Raw genomic sequence first — 22,133 nt, forward strand, 5'->3', positions numbered from 1 at the left:
AGTATTTGAAGAGAGGGATAAAATGATCTTTTCTAGAAGGGTTAAAGTTTTGTATGGGTTAAGAGCAATTGTGGTAAGGGCCAATAGTAACATTCCTCTTATAATTGTTTTACATCAACTTTATAACTCACGGGTTAAATAAATTGCCAAAACAAATTGTATTTAAATATAACTTCATATTACATAGTCATAGCCATTTATTTCCTGTATTCCTACTATTACATCATACACCTTCTATCATATTTTAAAAAACCCATCCTGAAATATAAATTTATTTTAGAATAGATTTTTCAAAATACAATAAAAGATGTTAAATGAAATAGTTGGAATGAAAAATACAATAACCATAATCCTAATATGCTCAATAGGTAAGTTAAACGGAGCATTCACAAGTCTAAATATACTCAGGCCTAGTTATTAAACTTGTGCTCAAATTTTGTTGTACTTAAAATTAAAAAAAAATATAAAAATTATTAACGAGTGTCCTTAAAACTATATGATAAATGCTATCAACATATTTCATTGTAATATTCAATATATCTTCTCTGTATTTTTAATATGCATTTTTTCTATTAATTCCTTAATTAATATTTAATATTTAATGTTCTCATGACACTCATTAAAAGGACTCAAAAAAATTAAACATCTCAAATAAAATCCAACGAAAAGTAGAACTTAGATTTTTATTTTGGTTGCAAATTAAGAAAGAGCCTTGTTTTCACATTTGTTTAATACTTTATTATTATTATTATTATTATTATTATTATTATTATTATTATTATTATTATTATTATTATTATTATTATTTAAAGTTTTTCCTTGATAATTCATGATAAAACTCTACATTAAATATCAGCGTTAATTACTAAAATCAAACTCTAATTTAATTAAAAATCAATATAAAACATATCTAAGATATTTTAGCTAAATTTTATCCTTTAATATCACTTATAAGTTCTAATCATTATAAGAATTTTTTTTTTACAATAATAAAAAACTATATGAGCAATTGTTCTGGAACCTTGAAGTGAAGATAGTACTTAAGTAACTCTCCTCAAAATAGCATGTATTACAAATTGGTAATAAATAAATAGAAGGAGGCATATATTACATATTTTCACTTACTCGAAGTACTATTGCCTCCCATACATTGGTATATGATAATCATGCTGAACATAACAGAGTAGCATGTCACAGATGGTCAAAATTATACTTTCTCACTTGCATTACGAGATGCCAGAGGAAACAAATTAAGCAACTCTGGCTCAGTATAACCTGGTTTAGCCCTTGGTGATGGATGCAAATAAAATCTCCTCTCTTTGATTGCTTTCTCCTCTTCTTCTTCTGCTGTGTTCACTGACTCTTCTTTCTTTTCATCTTCCAAATTAATTTTCAACTGAGAGAACAGTGTTGAAGGGGTGGTGGGGCTTGGAAGAAGGCTTGAACTCCCTGATCCAGGGCTTGGAGGAAAACTTGCACCTGTTCTATAATTAAAAGTGGGTTTAACAATCTCAAGTTTTGGCTTCATGTATTTTTTTCTCTCATGAAGTTTTGATGTGTTCCTTTTCACAGTTGCAACCTTTGTTGCATCTCCTTCTTTTGCTGCACTTGCTTCTGAGGGACCTGTTAAACGTTGTACTACTTCCCTGAATGCATCTGAGTTTGTCTGAACAAAGGTGGTTAGTGGTTTGCAATCTGATGCTGCTGCACCGTGGATTGGTGGCTTCTCCATTCTCATCACTCACTACATTTGACAATCAGATTTACAGATCGCTTAGCATATCACCTGCAATAATATTGATCATGATTGATGATCCTAACAAGAATGAATAATATATGAAATTTACTCTGTTATTCAATCATAAACTGTCATATATGATAAGTCTGTTGGCTTTTAAAATAACTACTTTAAAAGTCAGAATAAGAATGACTATTAATTGGTTCGACAGTATAATAATGATTACATTGACAGTGCATGCCTGTAAATTAAACTCAAATTGTAAGCAAACTTGCATCCAATAGAAGGTGGAAATCAGATACAAAATGATCCATGGGGTAACACATGAAATTGACAAATACCATTCGTATGGTATGTTTTGATCAATAGTTATTTGCAGAACTTTTGCAATCTCAGCCAAAAAAGAAAAGAAAAAACCACATTAGCAAAGAGTTTTATCTTATGAAAAAAGACGCTAAACGAAGAAATTATATGTGTATGATTGGAGAACCATGGATAGACCTATTGTAGCTGAGGGCTGTGAACATATGCAGACTTAAATAATTTGATGACTCATGATGACCCACATCATCTCCTTTCAGAATGAGAAAAGCTAAATGTTTTCTGCCCTGTCCAAAGCATGTCATATCAAATAATTCTGAGAATGGGGTATGGCTAACAAGTTAGATTAAGAGGATTTCTTACGAGCTGTGTCCATAAACACGGGACATGTATGTGAATATCCTCTACTTACAAATGTCCCCCAATAATGTTCTAGGTGGAGGGTTGGCATTTATTGACCCAACAAGTCAAGAAAATGGTGAATTGTGTCTTTCTTTTAATAGGATGTGGATGAGATTTTGCAGCTCAAAACACTTTATGCCTAACTGTCTATTACCTGGTTTACCTGTTTCTCATTGACTCTTAAGGTCTTGGAGTTGGACTTGCCTGTCTTTTTATCTCTCTCTGATCTCTCATTTATTGACTGAGATTGATAACCCATAAATTTAGGCAGGGAGCACAGACTAACTTTTAACCTTTTTTGTTTACCTCCAAATAATGTTATTTTTATGTTTTTAAAAAAATGTTATGTGCGTGCGTACAATGATTTAATTTCTCTATGGCTCCAGCTTGAAAAAAATGCACTCCATAAAATTTCACAACATCGTAAAACTATTAATCCTATGCAGCTGAAATTTGAGCAAACATTCAGGATGGACTGGAAACAGAACTCGAACTGATCAAAAAGGAGAAATCTTTGATACAATTCTTACGTGTTTTAATTAGAATTGAAGTTTCACATCGATTGTCTGCGCAAGTTCTCGAGGTGAAACTTAATTCTACTTGGAGAACAACATCAAAACACCTAAGAAACTGCTAGTTTTGTCCAACAAAATAATTGGCTTCGATTTTCTCTTTTGATACAAATTCGATATAAAATTGAACCATTAAATTGGGAGAAATGAAGCAGAAACTAACACAAACTAGCAATGGACACCAATATTAAACCACACTGTTTCTATTTTGCGTGGTAGGTAAAACAATGCAGGTGCGTTCTTGTATGTTAATATCCAAAGAAGAAAACAAGTTAAGAAAGAAAGGGAAAGGAAGAGAAAGAATAAAAAGTGTCAAAGGGAAGGAGAGAGGCCTGTTGGAAGTGAATGTAGTTAACGATTTCTGGTTGGGACAGAGAATCTCTAGGATCTGGCTTTTTGTTGTCTCTTTCGAAAAACTGTTTTTGATCATTTCAAAACGATGTCCCATAACAGTATGTAATTGTGATTCAATTTTAAAAATCATGAAAAGTTTAGAAAGAACAAAAAAAAATAACTTAAAAAAAAATAACAGAAAAGTCAAGCAAAGTCAAGTTTCTCAAATCACTTTTCTTATAGTTCCTGCCAAAAATGCATTGGCTTAACTCATATTCAAAGAAAAAGAAAAAAAAACAATGATTCTAAATAACAGCCACCTAGAACCAAATAACCACCACCGTCTGAATACAAAGAAGAAAATCAGGATGTAACACAAAATCCAGAAATAGTTTAGGAAAATTAAGAATGTTTTGCGGCATTAACACGAGAGGTTATAATAAAAACAATCTATTATTATCACTAATTATTCATCATTTGATGCAAAAAAGAAAAAAATACTCATACCTTGTCATTTTAATCCTGTTCAAGCCTTGTATTCTGAATGACAACCATCGGAGGCCAAACTATTTCATGATCTTTCTCATCTTTTAAACCTTTCCACTTACCAAATACTTCCCCAGGTGGAATTACTGAAGTACCTCTTCTGCGCAGTTCCACTTCCAAAAGCGCAGCAAACTCCCTATGGATCTTCACCTTTTTTGACCCCTTTGTTTTGCCATGAGTAATCAGAGGCTGCAGTCCTCTATACCAATCAATAGCACCAGGACCACCTCAACAAGCTGGACTGTGCCATTGCCTTTCTGGTTCATTGATCTTTTCAATAGATAGGCTATCCAAGTTCTCAAAGAAATCCTTAAAACATTTGCTCTTCTTACGAGTCTCGTGGCTCTTTTGACTAGTATCCGAATCATAATCATCACTCATTAGATCATCATCGGTATCTTCCATAGCATCAAACCCCTCCTCCTCCTCCTCCTCCTCCTCCTCCCCTTCATCATCAACACTATCATTCTTCACAGGGGACTCGTCGGTAATTTCACCCTTCACCAGGCTATCGTCAACACTCTTGGACTGCTTGGAGCCAGATATAGATTGCCAATTCTACCCATGCTCCAGTGGAGGTGGAATGAATGGATTTGAAGTCACATTATTGTTGCTTTCAGATTCGCTTGTAGTTAATTATGACCTTCCGTTTTGTTATGAAGGAGAGCATTTAGATAATTGCATTTAACCAATTCTGTTATAGGATTGCTGAGTTGGCTTTGTAGCATTGGCTAGCTTAGGATGCCAATTGCCTGTGATTTCCCTTTTCTGTTATTTTGTTATCTTTTGGATATTTGCTTCTGTATCACAGCATTTTATATAAGCACCTATGTACTGAGTAAAAGAGGCATTGAAGAAAATAATACAAGTTCCTTTCCCTTTTCTCTCTTGGGAGGCCCCTAGTCCTCGAATTCTAGGACTATCATCTGGGTTCATAACACATTTCCTCTGCCAGCAGGTGTCTTGAAGTTAACATTTTGGGACTCTTCCAGAAGCCCTTCCAACTCCCCCGTCGTTCCGAGTAACTCCATCTTTGTATTTCCGGTTGGTCTAGAATTATGAACTGGAGGACTCCATGGTTTCGCAGGCTCTATTCTTGGATTTCTTTGCATATACCACCCATTCACCATCATCTTGTCCTGAGTCTAGGTTAGCATCAGCAACACCTTGAGTTAATTGCTCAGTTTTTGGAAGAGATTCCAATACGTTTTTCCCTTCGGAAGAAGACCCACCAATGACAAACGAGCTAGGTAGCTAAGTGAACTCTAAAATGAATTATATGTTGTATTTTCGGACTTCAAACTTTCATCAAATTTTATTTTGCGCTATTTTTCACGCTGTCCGATCCACCCAATCATCTACTTACATTTACAGCTACGGAATCTATCTTCCTTCCTTTCTCATTATATACCCATTCAGTCTTTTTTTTTTTAAGGAATTCATATAATTAACAGTCTTATTAAATTTATCTTAAATTTATATATTTTCAAATTAATGAGATATATTTTTATTGTTTTTCAGGTAACTAACGTAAATGAATAATGAACCCACTAGAATTCATTAGGCTATTGTAAAAAAGAAAAAAAACAACGTAATAAATAATGTGATTAAAAAAAATACAGGCAAACTTACTCTTTGAAATAAAAATAATATTTTAATGAACAAAAATCCATAAACAGCTCTTATGGAAGCTTGTCGTTTGTCCTAGTTTTTTTAGCTTCTCTTCCGTCTTTCCCTTTAAAATAAAAAATATATTCCAATTAACTTTTGTGCAAACTCTATTTATTAGACTTCTGTAAATTAAAAACTACTTTACTCGTAACAATTACTAATAATTAATAATGTAATCTTTTTTTACACTAAAATACATATAAAACCATCTATTTCTAAAAACAGTACCTAATCATCTATGCATTTTATCTATCTCCTAAGTTAAAAACATTTAAAATCAGTTATACAAAATTGAAATTGCCAAAGGATTGGTCGCTATTTCGCTACATATTATACTTCTTAATAAAAAAAGATAATCGCCATTTATTTCTTATTATTATTTATTACAAGCTTACAACATAACTAAGATGTAAATATCAATCAATGTCTCAAATACAATTGGAAAATTATTAAAATTCAGGAAATCAATTACATTTGACAAATAACAAATACCATTATTCAGTGATCATATATACATTTTATTCGCCCGTGATTCGAGCATATCGTTATCTAGTTAAACAACTAAAAAAAAGGAAACAAACACTACCAACTAATGAATGGTTACATAAATTAAACCTTCAAAGAATAGAATGGTTACATAATACAGTCAATTGGCTCCAACAATACAACATTTCATTTGTCTCCGCTGCTGCGTCATAAATAGGAATACCCACCAATTGATCTTGCAATCAAAGAGGCGATCGCATCCTTTTGAAGTTTACCGGCAAAGAATGTCTTGGAATCCAATATTAATGCTAAAGCATACAACATAAAGCCTTATTGATCCAACGTAGCATGTTGATGCTGCCAAAGATTTTGCAAGTTCAGTTTTTCCAAGTTCCAACCCTAGTTGGACAACAGAATGGTATTGCTGCCATTGGTCTATTCATATTGGGAACCTTAAGGCCGACCTGGAATCCATTTAACAGCCGGACCAACAGCCTCTTGTCGAATTGCACATTTCCAAAGTATCAAGATCTTAACAGAAAAGGATGTTACACGCTGACAAACCCACATAACCTAGAATTTACATAATTTTCATCATCTAATTATGATAAGTCCTACACCTTGTATCTTCTTGGGGTTATTGCACAGTTCACTGCTGCAGCTATTGCATGATGTGTAGCCACCACTTTCAAATCCTTTAATTGAATCCTTAAACGATGGGAAAATGCTACAGTAGGTCCTTCAATCTACCTTCCTAATATCTTTCATTAAGAAAACCGCATTGAGGTGGAACCCAAGCAACTAGGATACCCGAGGCTATAGAATGGTATCAGTAATCCACCAAGTCTAAAATAGGCTGAACCACAAGAGGTCTGAAATACCACTTTCTGCTCCAAATGTAAATCAACCTTGGATGAGTGCTCCTAATCACTTTCTCAGGAAAAGTCAACTGCTTCACTCTTTAATCCTAATATCTCAGGATAAGTCTTCACATCCTGGCAAGTTGTATATTTGCAACTATTTCTGTTTAATTTCCAAGTGATACCTGCATTGTATGACCTGACGCCAGATTTACACAAGTACCCTAACACAAATACAGTCCACATGCTTTTGCAATCTACTTTTTACCTGAACAATCGAGTATAAAATAGTCCTATTGACAGCTCCATAATCACTTATTCCTGCTCCTAATGTTGCTCCTTGCAGAAGTTCAACTGCTCTGTGACAGATCAACCTGACTCCAGAGTATATCAGCATATGCTTTCTCATCTTCATTCTCCTGTTCAACATAATTGGTTGCTTCCAGTTCTTCTGGAAGCTCAACATATTCCTCTTCATCATCAAGCTCATCCATCATTTCTTCTTCTGTATGTTTCTCCTTCTCTCGCTCAGCAAGTTCAACCATAACCTCCCTCATAGCCTGCTTTGTAGCTGGCCGATCACTAGATCTATATTTAGGAGCAGGCACAACAAACGGAAGAATTATATCATCTAATTTTGTGCTCTTTACTTCAAGACAACCATTATTTTCTGTAGGAGGAAAAGTAAATATAATCCCAAGCTCATAATTGCAAATATGAAGCCCATAATTCACAGAAGGATCCTCTTTTTTAGGTCTATCAGCCTTTGTCCTAAATGGATTTGAAATTTGTCGCCCCCAGGCAGCAGCACTAAAATTATGAGACCCGGAGTATACCCAACCAACGGAAGGTGCATCCCTCCCAGACCAGAAGCATCTACGCATCACCTGAGCAAAGCATTTTCAATTAAATCACTCCAAACATACATTTGTGATGTGGGAAGGAAATCACAGATTCATTTAATAATTGAGAAGCTAATCACCCAAGTCAAATCCTATATTTATTATAAGGAGCATAGATTACAGAAGGAACTCAGTGACCATCATATGAATGAATACACCAATACAGTTCATATAAGGGTTCTTTGAAACCATGCTCACACAGAGTAAAATTGCATCAACAGTGACTCGTTAATTGTGCAATGGAAAGCATAAACAAAGAAATGACAAAAGTTCGTCCTACAGACAGATTTGGATACTGTCCTTTTCCTTAGAAACATGAGTGTCATGTTCGGAGAGAAAAACAACAGAATTGGTGCACTTGCAATATAGGACAGAAAATGGTGGGGAGCCTCCAGAACATTGATTTTTTTATATATAATTATTACAGCAGGAGCCAAAAAACTAGCATAGTAAATATTACACTCCATGTAACTAAAAAAATAAAAATTAATTGCACATTTTACTACCCAATGATCTTTAGTTTGCGAATTTTACCACCTAAGTTTTTTTTGTGCATTTTACCATCATGTTTTTCGCTAGCATGTCCCCGAAAAAGTTAAAAATAAAAACACAAAATGTTGTCGTTTTGTTATCATTTTTGCAAAACGACATCTTTTGTTATCAACATGATGATAAAATGTGTAAAAATTGAAAAACATAATGGTTAAATGCGCGGAAAAATAACTTGGGTGGTAAAATACGCAGAAATTGAAAATATGATGGTAAAATGCACAAAAAAAAAAGTTGGGTGGTAAATTTCTTGAAATGGTTATATTTGAGTGGTAAAATGCACAATTAAGCCAAAAAATAATAAATGGTTCACAAATTATAAAAATTATAGCTTCCATAGCAAACTCATTGCAATCACTGTTATGGCATATTGCATATATAAACCTGATATTTTTTAATTATAATGATATCAGCAAACTGCACCAAAAATCTGTAAACCAGAAATATTTTCACTTGTGCTCATAAAATGCAAACTCATTCAAATAACCTTAAGTCAACCTTCATCAATTTGAACCCATCCTAATTCAGATTTCAGGATTATCAGTCACCAATTTTTAAATCAAATTAGAGATGAGAAATGACAGGACACAAAAAGGAAGGAGGCACCTGAATCTTTCAAACTCAACTTTAGCATGATAAGAATAAATACAGCAACTATTTGAATATAGTTTCCATAACAACAATACATACATGAGTATAAAATATAAATCAGTATAAAGTTAGATACCTTGATATGCATTGGATGACCTATTCTTTCATGTGGATGAGGGATGGCATCATGAAGTATATTTGAAGTCTTCAACCTTTGCCATGTTTTCTGTTCAAAAGTAGAGAATCAACTATGCATTGTCTGATAATTGCCTTAGGAGCGTTATTTTAATGACCATTTTGTAGGCAATTATGTTAATTTTTCAATACATTTAAGCTTGTTTGGCCTTTTGTATAATTAAATTTTGAATAAATTAGAATAGCTTTAAAATAGTTTAAATGTTTGATTTTTCATCTTAGTTATTTTGTTGTAGAAATAAATGAAGAAAGAAGAAAGCTGGTGTTGGAACCCAATTCAAGACCCTGTTAAAGGAAATTTTCAAGATTGAAGGGGTCATACATGTCAGGCTCAGTGCGTAGTCACTTAATACAGTGTTGCTTTTGCATGCACACTTAGCGTGACTTGCTGGGCTAAGCACACAAATAATTATGCAAAAACGACAATGCAGCGCATTTGACCCTATTTAAGCAACAAGGATGTGAATGGAAGGCAGATTTGGTTGGAGGAACTATCTAGGGTTTAAGGTTGTGGCTAGGAAGTTCTTCCTTGCCCTCCATGGTTTCCTTACCATTTCTCATCATCTCTTTCATCCATTTTCTTCTTGTAGTTATATAGTTTGGTTTATCCATTTTGGAGATTGATGTAGTTGAACTCATCCTTATGTTTACATTTTGATTATTAATCTATGTTTATTGTTCATTATTAAGTGTTCTCTTCTATGCATTAATACTTGCTTTGGTTTGATCACCATTTGCTTGATGTTGTGGTTTGAATTGTCAATGGGAAATGTTTTTGAACTTAGAAATGGAGAGGAACAACTAATGGGTTTTGTGTCTAGGGATAGAACAAGGCTTGTTAGTCATCTTTTATTGTTCTTAAAGCAAGTTACTTTGTTAGATTAGTCAAGGGATTGATAGTTTGGTCTAGGGGTTTACATTCTTCCCATTCGAGTGACCGAGGTTTAAGTACTTTTGCGAATTGATGATAATAATTGGGTTTTGAACTAGATGAGTGACATTTGTTTCCATGAGGAGGTGGTTTAATGAAATCCACCCCAACTCTTATTGTTTATTACTTTACCTTTTTTATCGTTCCTAAAAATGTCAAAAACAGTTTTTGTTTATTTATGCTCGTTATTTATATTTCCACAATCCAATCATTATAATTGTTGTTTCCGAAAGCCATAGTTAGTGAACATTGTTATTTTGTCAAGTATTATGCGAGTCCCTGTGGATACGATACTCAAACTTCCTGTTTTATACTATTTGTGCAACTTGGTATGCTTGTCAAGATAAAGAACATTGTCCACATAACTACATCCATGTACAATGTCAAGACTTCACCTTCCTAAGATAATTTTGAAAAGAATTTCTAAAAATAAATTTCAATACTAACATAAGAGTCATAAGCTAAATGAGTAAAAAATTTCTTTTAATCTTGAAAGATTTGCTGACTCAATATATTCCTTTAAAATAACCCTTTGAAAATGTGTTTTCCACATGTTAAGAGAGATTGACTCATCCTAAATAGGGACCTACAAATTGTCCCATGCAATCTTTGTATGAGTGTGTGCCTCTCTCTCCATGTGATCCTGTCACTTTAAAAACTCACATGAGAGGGACTCAAATCTGTCCTTGTCTCCTTCGTCATTCAGAACTGTCTTAAAAGACATTTCTCTGGAACCCTTTTTTTTAACAATGAGGGTACTGGTGATAACACCTAAACAATTAATGGTCAATATCTGCTTATTTGTTATTTGAAAATATAAATATAATACATTATTTTTGCATTCATATTCCAATTAAGTGGGACATTTGACAAAATATTGACCACAACCTACTAAGGAAACCAGCAAAATCATGAAAATAAAGGGTACCCAAGAATCTAGCTTTAAATATATATATATTCCCTGACACATCTAATTTATTCATTAAAAGCTGATAAGAAAATCATATTACCTCTGTGAAGCAAAGAATATATCTTGAAGGCAAAATCCCATTATAAGCATTCTTCACTCTTTCAATAGTGGGGAATATAATCCTAACAGAAGGATTCTTCAGTTCTTCGCTAGCATTCCAGCAGCCCCACTATCAACGCATAATTAAATTATTGAATTAAAGAACAAACATAATTTCAACAAATCATGCATCTTGCAGAAAATATGTAAAACTTTTCAAAAATATAATGAAAGAGCAAAGGCCTTCAAATTACTTCGGGATCAGACTCTTCTGAATCAAAATGTTGCAATGATTTCTTCCCAACAGCAGATGAAAAATCAGCAAGAAATTTTGAATTGATGGATGAACCAATAGAAGATGCACCTGATAGACAGAAAAGGTATCAAACAATATATAGTCCAAAAGGAGGAAAAAAGAATGAAGTCAGCTTGTTGATTTTAACCTGTAATGAAGTAATGTCGGTATTGTACTCAATAATATTCAAAAAGGGAACTTACTGTATATAATTTCAGACTTCAATGATTCAGGCCATCTGTATCGATTTAGAACCTAGTACAAAAAGTAACAATAATTATTCATAACTGGGTCTTTCAAAAATTATTTTAGCATAAACCTATTCATTCGCATGCAATATCAAGAATTCTTGAGTGACAAAGAAAAAGAAACTTATAGCTAGTTAAAGATAACAAAACTAAATCGAGGAATCAAACATAACCTTAACTTCAACAATAAACAAAGTGTGACTATTTCAATCTATTAGAAATAGGTAGCTCAAGGGGGGAAATTGCAGCAGCCTTATAAGGAATATTTTGGCCATATTTCTAGCCAATATGAGACATCTGAATCATTAAATGACCGGTTTGGAAATTTGCGGGCGGCCTACTGCGGAGATTAGATAGGCTTCCATACCATATTAGAAATGAGTTAAGCCTAACTCAAATCCAAAAGTTGGCTCAAGGGGGAAGAATTGTCCAAGTCTTATAAGGGGCATTTTGGCCAAATTCCTAGCTAATGTGGAACATCTTAACACAGTCAATGCAAAAAGATCTTCCTGGTCTGGCACCATTTACCTCTTGTAATCTCCAAAGGCCATAACATCTTTGAATTGAAGCAATGAGTGAGCAAAACGCCACAATTTGTTCGGGTTGCATCATCTTTGACATATCTTTAAAACGATGCCCCTGCAAAGTCACATATATCATGTAACATATATAAGGCACATAACAGTTCATCCTATAGAAGACACATCCAAAGATCCAACACACCTCTGACACATTTAGTATTAGTTGTACTTTATTGCAGCTTTCTCCTAAGGCAGCTGCAAGCACCTCTTTTGGACAAACATATCCAGAAAACTTGAAGAATCCACAATCCCAAAGAGGAGAAACCCATTTTGCTACATTTCTAGACAGAAAACCAAGTTGAATACAATCTACAGAAAGGAACAAATAACAATAGATATTATTACCATTATGGATAGCCTGAAAATTCTAACTGTTAGTCCAAAACAACAACAAAAGCCTTATCCCGCTAGATGAGGTTGGCTCTTGCAGTGTAAGTCCAAAACAGCAACAATATAACTGAAAGTCCAAACACATTAAAAATGCAAATAAAAGATAAATTCAAAAATTGTGACATGAATGGGGAATCCAATGTACAAGGTGCAAAAAGAATTCTCAAGCAACTTAGTATTTACCTCCCTGAAAAGTTTGATCTGGGTTGGGAACAAGAACACAAACAGCATTTTCATCAACAGACACAATGGGATTTCTTCTTAAAACAATCTCCAACTTCCCATAAACATTCTTACAAGACTTTCCGAGGAAAGAAGCCAGTGCTTTTAGTCTTGCACTATTTGAGTCTGCCACAGTGCGGAAAAGATGCCTCAAACCAACCACAGATGCCACAACTGAACCAAGAAACTTCAAACCAGATAAAAGAAGTGCACAGAAATTAGCATCTATGAGTATAAATTGCAGCCAAAGAATCCAGAACCATAGAAGTGGCTTCACCTATGCCACCAAATGATTGCATGGCTGACGATATTATTGCTGGAATTTAAACATGAAAGCTAAGATATTCTACTGGCATGACCTTAACCACAAGCTAGGTGGATACAACAGTTATCAATAGCAGATGGTGGAACATGGCAGAAGGCCGAAATTCCACCATATAAACATGCCATTGCACCTTATGGCACCACCATGGTGGGCCTACCTTCACAAATTGCCTATGGCAGTTGGCAAAAAATCCACCACACCATGGCAGGGCCATAGCCGCTATTTAACAACACTTGATACAGTCTGCAAATATTAAATTTAAAAGCACAAAAGTATGATAGTTTATATCCAAAAATAAATAGAGGCAGTGGCACCAGCACTGCAAACAGCAATATCTCTGCATGACATACTTGAGTACTTACAGGAGAAGCCTCAAAAGATTCTGACAGAACTGAAGTTCTATAAAAGTGAATTCCAGGTACAGAAGCAACAAGATGTCCTGTTGCACCTCCAAAGTCATATTTTGTCAGCTGAGTAATCCAGTGAGCCTGGCTGGGTACATCAATAACAAGAGATGCCATAAACCCAGCCAACGTAGCAGCAAAGTCACATTTTGAGCCTTGATGAATGTCAACATCGCCAATTTTTGGGAAAAGTGATGCAAAATCAACAGAAGGGGCATGGGGGAAATCTTGCCACCATATAGTGTTAGTCACACTGTTCCACTACATAACCATGAAAATTGATCAACAGTTTTGCCATGTTAATGACATACAAACATAGAATCGTAGAATAGTTGTACCTATAGAAATAATAATTTACATAAATTTAACACGATACAAATGTTGATATTATAGGCTTCAAAGTTTATATTAGGGACACTAAGGCAATTGCAGTTGATGTCTTACAACTAAACATTTTACAAGAATAATGCTAAGAGTTCCAATGTTTTTATACTGAAATATCATATAAATTAACTTAATCGAGTGAAGTGGCCTCCAAAACTGAATGTTAACAACTAGAAGGTTGGTTATAGAATACCTGTTTTTCCACCAAATTAGCAGACGTAATAACAATTCGAATACTATCTTTCCTTTGCAAAACAATCAACTTTGGATGATGGCAAGCAATCCCCTGTCTCTTGCGGTTGTTACCAAATGCTATGGTTTCAGGGAATTGAGGACACCTAATATCCAACAAGAAAGTACATTCACAAATAGGAAAAATAAAATAGTGTATAGTAAGGGCATGATTTAAGCTGCATATCTCCCCCACCCTCCAAAAAGATATTTAAAAAGAAGAGAAAAAAATAACTCACACGACAACTAGGTTAGGATAATCCCGGTAAGGCACAAATACTCTTTCATCAGGTTTTGAACTCCAACATCTCTCAGTATTGTGGCATGCAATTGTAACTGGTAGATGAAAAGGAACCTTGCAATATGTCAAGAACCTAACAAGACACCTCAGTTAGGATTGTCAAATATAAGCAAATTCAAGCGTAGCAGTCCACACATAACATTGAGACATTCACAAGCTTAAGCAGAATGAAAAGGCATGCCACACATCACCAGCCAAACTCGAACATATAAACATAAGTAAAGGAGACAATATGATCTGAAAAGAGAGCACTGTGAAAGGAAAATAGTACATTGAAAATTTTTAGGTAATCACACCATTTTATGTCACTTGTAAACGTTGCAATAAACATCCTCGAAACACTTTCCACAGGATGAATAAGTTCGGGGAGGGATATCGACAGATGACACGTCAAGGAGTCGCGGTCCATAAATTCAAGGCGATTAAGATAAAACTTCTTGCCAGGTGGCGGATAATAGCTGCCACCACCACACTTTCCCTGCCAATCACCACCGACAGAAGGAGAAGGATTACAATTATCCTTCCCTACAGAATCTAACACTTTCACCTCATTAGGAACCTCGTCAGCAACATCAACTCTCACTTTTGCGTCCAAATTCTTCACTTTACTTTCACCAATCAATTCCAAACTTGATTGCACTTCAGCATTACCAGGGGCACACTTAGATTGATCGTGCAGAATGCGCAACACAGGGTCATTACTAAGCAATATATCTCTGCACCAATCTTGAAGAAACCTTGCTCTCCCAACAACACCCTCATACCTCGAATCATTAGCCTTCACAGCAAAAACCCTCTTATTCCTCTTCCCACTCTGCGAGTGTCCGGAGAATGTTTTTAACCCATCAATTTCATCACCACACCCTTCAAAATCAATTCTCTCAACAACAAACCCAATTCCGTTCCCAATCCCGCAAGAACCGTTCTCGTTCCCACAAACCAGCGAAACCCTATCTCCAACCGATAACTCAACCGCTTTTCCCTTTTGAATCTCGACGCCGTTCACGAAAACCCCGTTGGAAGCTTCTCGAAGCGCGACACCGTTGCCGTGAAATGACATCATCGCCCTTTTTCTGAACTCGTGAACGAGGAGGCGACACGTGGCGGCGGTGGAGTCGTGGTGGGTGTGCAGAAGAACGCCGTTGAGGATGTAGAGTTTGCGGAGGGAAGCGTCGAAGAGGACTTGGCAGTGGCGCTTGCTCACGCGCCGGTCGAGGAAGACGAACTCGCAGTAGCGGGGTCGGCGCCCGATCGAGTACGGCTGATCCGCGCGAAGGTGCATGGAGTCGCAGCGCGAAACGGTGGCGTTTTGTGTGGAGGAAAGGAGAGGGACATCGAAGTTTTTAAAATTGACGGAGGCCGATGATATAATTCTAAGTTTCATGTTGAGAGAAGAAGAAGGGTCGTGTGCGAAGGGTCTCTTGTGATTGGAATCATGGTCGATCATGGTGGAGGCTTCCATAATTGGAAGAGGGAAAATGGGAATCAAATTTTTTAAATTGAAAGTGTGTGAATAAAAGGAACTGTAAAAAGAAAATTCAACTGGTTTTCGCTCCCAATTATTTTCCCTCCAAAACACGGATTTTTAGGAATTGGGTTACAACTTACAACCCCATCTCAAAAGTCATAAATATGATACTTTTTTATACCACAAGTATCGTCCTAATAATCTTATTTGAGTTACATAAAATTATTATGAGTGATAACTTTTTTCTTCTTTAATATAAGATATCAGAGATTTAAATTTAAGATCTTTTTAATTAAGTTAAAATAATCACATATCAATTGATTCATGTGTTTGGTGATTTTTATTCGAATCGAATATAATTATTATGAACAATAAAATTATTTCTTATTTAACATTTACTCAAAACTTGAACTCAAATCTCTTTAATTAAGCTTAAATGATCACACATCAGTTTATCTATGTATTTAATGGTTGTCCGTTAAATATCATGTTTGTAAACCAATGAAGTTTACAAGGTGATAATTAAGGTTAAATTTTTCATTGATTTTTTTAATTTTAATTTGACTTAATTAAAAATTTAATCATTAAACTTTTATTATTTTACAAATTTTATCACTAAATTTTTATTTTCACAATCTTTACCACTCAATTTTAATAATTACATGTTAAAAGTCAAAATCATCTATCTTTAATAAATAGTTTTCAAAATCACTTAATTTGATATATAATTTTACAAAATCACTTAGTTTGGTAAAAATAAAAAAAGTTCATAAAACTTGGGTGAAAAAATTTGAGTGATAAAATTAAAAAAAATAAAACTTGGGTGATAAAATTTATAAGATAACAAAAGTTGAGTAATAAAAATTACAATTAAGTCTTTTATTTTTTATTTCTTCTATGATATTTATAAGAAAAAATGATTTATATAAAGATTATACTATAAAAAATAATGTACAGTAATAAATATTAATGAAATTTTGTTATATATGTACTTGTTTTTATTATATTTATTAAAAAAATGTTACAAAGGAAAAACAACTATCAACCGTTTATTTTCTAATCAATAATTTCTCTCCGGTAAAAATGATTATTAATTGAAAATGTGCAAGTGCCAGTTAGTTATGTTACAATCCTATTAGTTATGTTACAACGCATGGCCAAAGCCTATTAGTTATGTTACAATCCTAAACTACCCACATACATATATATCTTCCTTTAACGAGAAGACCTTAAAAGATTTTCAAGTTTTTTTTAACACTTTTTCATTCATAACTCCTTCCAGACACCGGCCAATAACAACTCACATAATTAGAATGATAAAATATAACCAACAACAAGTCTAAGTGAAACAATGTTGTGTAAAGGAACTTACAAAAAAGCATATATGAGTAAGGCAATGTTACTTTAGTACCTTCAGCATGGTTGCTAATGATGACTCTAACAAGTTTGGTTGGAAATTAAAAGGTGATGGGAAAAGGGATAATCAAAGAAGAGGATGGTATAGGCAAAACACAAAATTTGAAAGGTTAGAAGATGGTGGTGCATGAAGAGGAAGAAACAAAAGGTGGTCTCGAGTGTAGATTTTGGCTAGAGAATAATAGGAGGTGAAAGGGAGATAGAAGACAAAGAAAACTCTCACAATGGAGAGGAAATCCACCACCTCAGGTGGGAAAAAGCCCTCCACGCCCTTCATATGGAAGGAGAAAGTCCCTTAAAGGGGTTGTTGCACTACTCTGTAGAATTGGTCGCACCTTTGCTAGCTATACAAGGCTTTAGAGTTTTAATTAATAATTATGATTGCACTTTTTTCTCTAAAGTGCACCTTCTCACTTTGGAGAAGCTAATTAAATCCAATATTAAACAATCCTATTTTTAAGTTAAATACATAATTACAATAAATTATTAGATAATCATAAACCAGTGTCTGTCTATAATCTCGACCAATTTTTGTGACATATATTCAAGTTTTTGAACTTATGAATAAAAGTAATATTTGATTACATATTATATAGAAATTAATTTGAACCATGAATCAGATGGAATCTTAGACCATCTAATAATTTTTTGTTATGAGAGGGGATGAGTTTTTTTTACAACTATTTGATTTTCTGAAAATTAAATTATGAAATTATTTAATATATATATATATATATATATTAAAAGGTATATTGAATTTTCACACACACACACACACATATATATATATATATATATATATATTTACATATTTTCAAATTTTAATTTCTAAAAATTTATTTCATTTCATAATTTTAAAATATAAATTCTAGAGGTAAACTGTTTTTCATAGTTAAATTCCAGCACTTTACAACTCGTTCGCAACCAAACATTGTCTCAACTATTTTTCTACCCATATTAGCTATTGGATTGCCATGCACAAAAGTCACGTACCGGGGAATTATTAATTTCCTTTCGGCAACAGTTCATTTATCATTTTATATTGTTCTAACTAAGTTTCTTAGCCCGTGGCCCAGTGTATGTTAAGCTATAACTTTCGTGTCATATTTAAATAAAGGTTTTTTTTTTTTATATGTTTGATATTTTGAGGTACAACAAATTTATCAACAATACATTTATCATGGATAACATGAACCCATGCAGTCTATATTTATGAAATATGCTTTTGTTTCTTTACTTTCTCTTTCCATATAGTCATCTTGGATCCATAGTGGTGATACAATTATTTTATTGAAATCTAAAACTATTTTGCAGTAGACCCCTAACAAAATTTCTTCCTTTCTTTCTTTTTCATTATTTATGTTGCAGAGAACCGTGTTTTTTGCCTTGAAAAATGAGAATGGAGAATTTTTTGTGTAAGCTTAGCTAGTAAGACTGTAAGAGCGAGAATGCCATTGCAACCCATAACAATTAAATACATGTCTAGATTAAAGTTTCTATATTTAAATTTTGATTAAAGTTAAGTTTACAAAAATATCTCATCTCAAATGTTGCTTCTATGAAACTGAATTTTAAGATAATTTTTTTCTATCAAACATATTTTAAAGAAACCAAATATGATTTCAAGACTTTATTCTCAAATGTATTATTGGAATACTCCCAACAAAAATCTAAACATACCCTAAATTGATTGGGTGTTTAAAAAAACGTGACCATACTGTAATATATTTTTTGGTTAACTGCCTGTGTCTATAATCTAAACTATTATAGCCTCAGCCTACGTAGATCTGCCGACATTTTATCACAGTAAGCATATTTTTTAGGCAGTTTTTTAACATCAAATTGCATTTAAAATTTACAAAACAAAAAGAACTTCCTTTAAACTCTAAAATTAATTTTTATTTTAAAATTAATTATTTCATACTCCAAATTTATCATAAACTTCCAAATATTTAAATAAAAAATAATAATTGAAAACGTAAATGAAAATAAATAAAAATAATTAAATTTTAAAAACAAAGAAATTTAATTAACTCTGTTTTCTTTAAAAGACTGAAATTGTACATTACATATTAAAGAGATTAAACAATGCAACTAATTAATTCTTTTTTCAGAGTTCTTATCTTTTCTTGTAAAATGTCTTCAACTTTTTTAATAGCGTGCAGGCTAGTTATCTTCAAAATTCGACCTCAACTTTTGAGTGTGAAACTTCAAAATTCAAAATTCAAAATTTTGAAAGATGGAAACACCACTGAACGCATGTCCTGGGCCATTCTATCAATTGAGTGTTTGCTTCATCGTCCACTTTATGACCATAGAACAAAAGTATGGAGCATTATTAATGAGAGAACTGTAGCACCACCCAAAACATCTTGGCTAAGTAGATTAATTTGGTAAGTCATTATCTATGAACCGGGGGTTAAGACCATAAAAATGCACTAAAAAAAATCAATAGAAGAAAGATGCATGTTAAGTATGGGTAAAATATATTATGATTTTAACTCATTCTAGTTTAAAAGAAAATGTATACTTAGTACACTCCAAAGCAAATTCCCTGAACAATTTTTTCTTTTACTAACTTCTAGTAAGTGGTGAATAAAGGAGAACTTTTTTAGTACTTTCAGGTTATTTAGTTCCTAAATATTTTATCCCTGGATTTTGCAATACTAAATTGACTCAAGGGAGCATTGAAATTTCAAAGTGGTTGAGAGTTGAGACCCATTGGTTGGCTTGGCTTTATATTGGACAAATTTTCCAAGTCACGGGATTTCAGGCTTAATTGTTTTGGAGCGCACTTGTCCCTTTGGTGGTTTTGCATTTGCCTTTGGACTCTAAAACAGTGAACAGTGACATCGTTAGTGAAAGCAATCGACGCAAAAGCCAAATACTATGAGGAATCATTGTAACTTGCTAGCTAGACGATACCCTCTGCCATGAAAATTACTGTCCCATGCACCCTCATCCACTCCATTAACTGAGTGCAAACTGCTCCCAAAAATAGATCAAATAATTGAGTGCAATTACAAAGTTTTTCTTTTTTGGCCTTATTTGTTCTATCTATGACCATATATGTGTATATTTTGTGGTTTGAAGGCTTAAGAGGCCTTGAGAAGCCTCTGCACCATGGCGATCTGCAGAGGCTTGAGCATGACCATATTGTGAAGGATGTGTAATGCCTTAAAGAGTATTATACATGGTACTTAATTACATACTCATAATGAAAAATAAATAAAAACATTTGTAATTACTTAAAAAGGTTTCGTGAATTCAATAACTAAACATAAAATTTGGTTCCTAAGGTACATTACAATCTTCTCTTATAATATATAAATATGCAAAGCTAAGTTTCATGAAAAAGGGTATCAACCTCATCTTACTAAAAGGGTTCTAATGAAACGTACTATACGTACGTTTAACTTAATAAGTAATTAAAGACATATTAGAAAACTTCTTTTCTTTTTGTTCCTAAAACCTGCTTAATCTAAAAACATTTAAAATGAGACAAATTAAGTTTCAGTGGGTGCCTTGATTAGAAACACAACAACATCATACGATCACATACATAAGGCATGTAAATCTCTCAACATTTATCTTTCATAAATCATAGCAACAAGGCATATAAACATTTTCATCATTCGACGACAGACATAACATTAGTAACATATAGAATTACATCTATTGATACTAATGTTAATTTGTGATTTAAAAGCATTAACTGTGGCAAAACATAAATTCTCTTTTGATATTACGTGAATTTACACTAAACTGAATTAATTTACTCCTATTGAAACTGAATTATAAAATTAAATACTCGATACTTTAAAATAATTTTATTACATTTATTGTGTATTTCAATAATTATTTAATATTTTCTTAACAATAAAATGATATAAAACAATAAAACATAATTGTTTTAAATTTTAGGAGCTTTGAATTTAATTTAAAATAAAGCTAGCTATATGTTAAAATATAAAAAAATGAAATTAAACTGTTTTTTTAAAACCGAATTAATTTAATTCACCAGCAGTACTCTTAAAATGGAATTTTACTTGTTATCATGTGTGCTAAATATTTTAAAGGATAAAGAAGTAATTGACGTACTGCATATGTCTAGGTTTAGTTTTTGGTTTAGTTAGTATATGCACTAATATACTCCCATTATTTCTTACCAAACAAAGGCATTATTGAGTGGTTGTGTTGACTAGCTAGTTGTGCAAAGATTCCCCCAATCTAAAAATTACGTTAGAATGATTGCTTTTCACTCATCTAATTAAAAAGCTTGTTCTTAGTGACCAGAAGCCAAGTCAATCGGCAAATGCAAAATGAAGAGAAACAACATTATTATCTTCGTTTTGAACATGTGTGAAGTGGAACACTGATAACCATTTCCTATCGCTGTTTATCGAGTTTATCATGATTATCGTTGATGAATTGAATCAGCAAATGTTATAGATTCAGTAAAATGTACATTATTACGTTCTAACGTTAATTCTGGCGTGCTAAAAAAGAAAAACATTAAAAACATTTAGCAGTTACCGATAAAGTGGAAAGATCTTAAGAATTTAAGTTTCGTATAATAATCTATGATAATATTACTGTTGTCTCCTATGATAATTATTTTAAAAATTATACTGTATCTAAGATAACTTTAAATCGATTGAATATGTAAAGAAAAATTACATTAACTGCGTTAAACTCAATTCAAACCTTTAATAAATAAGACAAGGTAGGGAATGACTTTGAGACCTTAGCTAAGAAGTAA

The 22,133-nt window shown here is 33.1% G+C and overlaps 2 protein-coding genes and 1 pseudogene across 5 annotated transcripts; all 3 read right to left on the reverse strand.

Moving 5' to 3' along the window:
- Positions 1–1,022: 1,022 nt before the first annotated feature.
- On the reverse strand, positions 1,023–4,961 carry LOC114422996 (VQ motif-containing protein 31-like). Of its 3 annotated transcripts, none has more exons than XM_028389580.1 (2): positions 3,874–4,961; positions 1,023–1,744 (listed from the first exon to the last, which is right to left on the reverse strand). In XM_028389580.1, the coding sequence occupies exon 2, from the start codon at positions 1,736–1,738 to the stop codon at positions 1,208–1,210; it is 531 nt and encodes a 176-aa protein (XP_028245381.1). In that variant the 5' UTR covers positions 1,739–1,744; positions 3,874–4,961; the 3' UTR covers positions 1,023–1,207. The 3 variants fall into 3 exon arrangements, with proteins under 3 accessions (XP_028245381.1, XP_028245379.1, XP_028245380.1); XM_028389578.1 differs by having other exon boundaries at positions 1,023–1,786; positions 3,874–4,338; XM_028389579.1 differs by lacking the exon at positions 3,874–4,961 and adding an exon at positions 2,240–3,867 and having other exon boundaries at positions 1,023–1,786.
- On the reverse strand, positions 3,868–7,120 carry LOC114424710 (annotated as a pseudogene).
- Positions 6,020–16,000, reverse strand: LOC114420959. 2 transcript variants are annotated; one of them, XM_028386685.1, is made up of 12 exons: positions 14,784–16,000; positions 14,426–14,560; positions 14,149–14,293; positions 13,530–13,832; positions 12,804–13,029; positions 12,373–12,539; positions 12,178–12,288; positions 11,605–11,656; positions 11,361–11,470; positions 11,108–11,236; positions 9,108–9,197; positions 6,020–7,816 (listed from the first exon to the last, which is right to left on the reverse strand). In XM_028386685.1, the coding sequence occupies exons 1-12, from the start codon at positions 15,947–15,949 to the stop codon at positions 7,280–7,282; spliced, it is 3,171 nt and encodes a 1,056-aa protein (XP_028242486.1). In that variant the 5' UTR covers positions 15,950–16,000; the 3' UTR covers positions 6,020–7,279. The 2 variants fall into 2 exon arrangements, with proteins under 2 accessions (XP_028242486.1, XP_028242485.1); XM_028386684.1 differs by having other exon boundaries at positions 13,518–13,832.
- Between the last annotated feature and the right edge of the window lie 6,133 nt (positions 16,001–22,133).

The sequence above is a fragment of the Glycine soja genome, chromosome 8 (assembly GCF_004193775.1).
Source record: "Glycine soja cultivar W05 chromosome 8, ASM419377v2, whole genome shotgun sequence".
NCBI lineage: Eukaryota > Viridiplantae > Streptophyta > Magnoliopsida > Fabales > Fabaceae > Glycine > Glycine soja.

Excerpts from the sequence above, each read along its gene's own strand:
- LOC114420959 (XM_028386684.1), bottom strand. The coding sequence starts at position 15,949 with ATGGAAGCCTCCACCATGATCGACCATGATTCCAATCACAAGAGACCC. Across the intron at positions 11,657-12,177 it reads GCCTTTGGAGATTACAAGAG|GTTCTAAATCGATACAGATG; the intron begins GTAAATGGTGCC and ends TTTTTGTACTAG. Across the intron at positions 11,471-11,604 it reads GAAGTCTGAAATTATATACA|GTGCATCTTCTATTGGTTCA; the intron begins GTAAGTTCCCTT and ends TCTGTCTATCAG.
- LOC114422996 (XM_028389580.1), bottom strand. The coding sequence starts at position 1,738 with ATGAGAATGGAGAAGCCACCAATCCACGGTGCAGCAGCATCAGATTGC.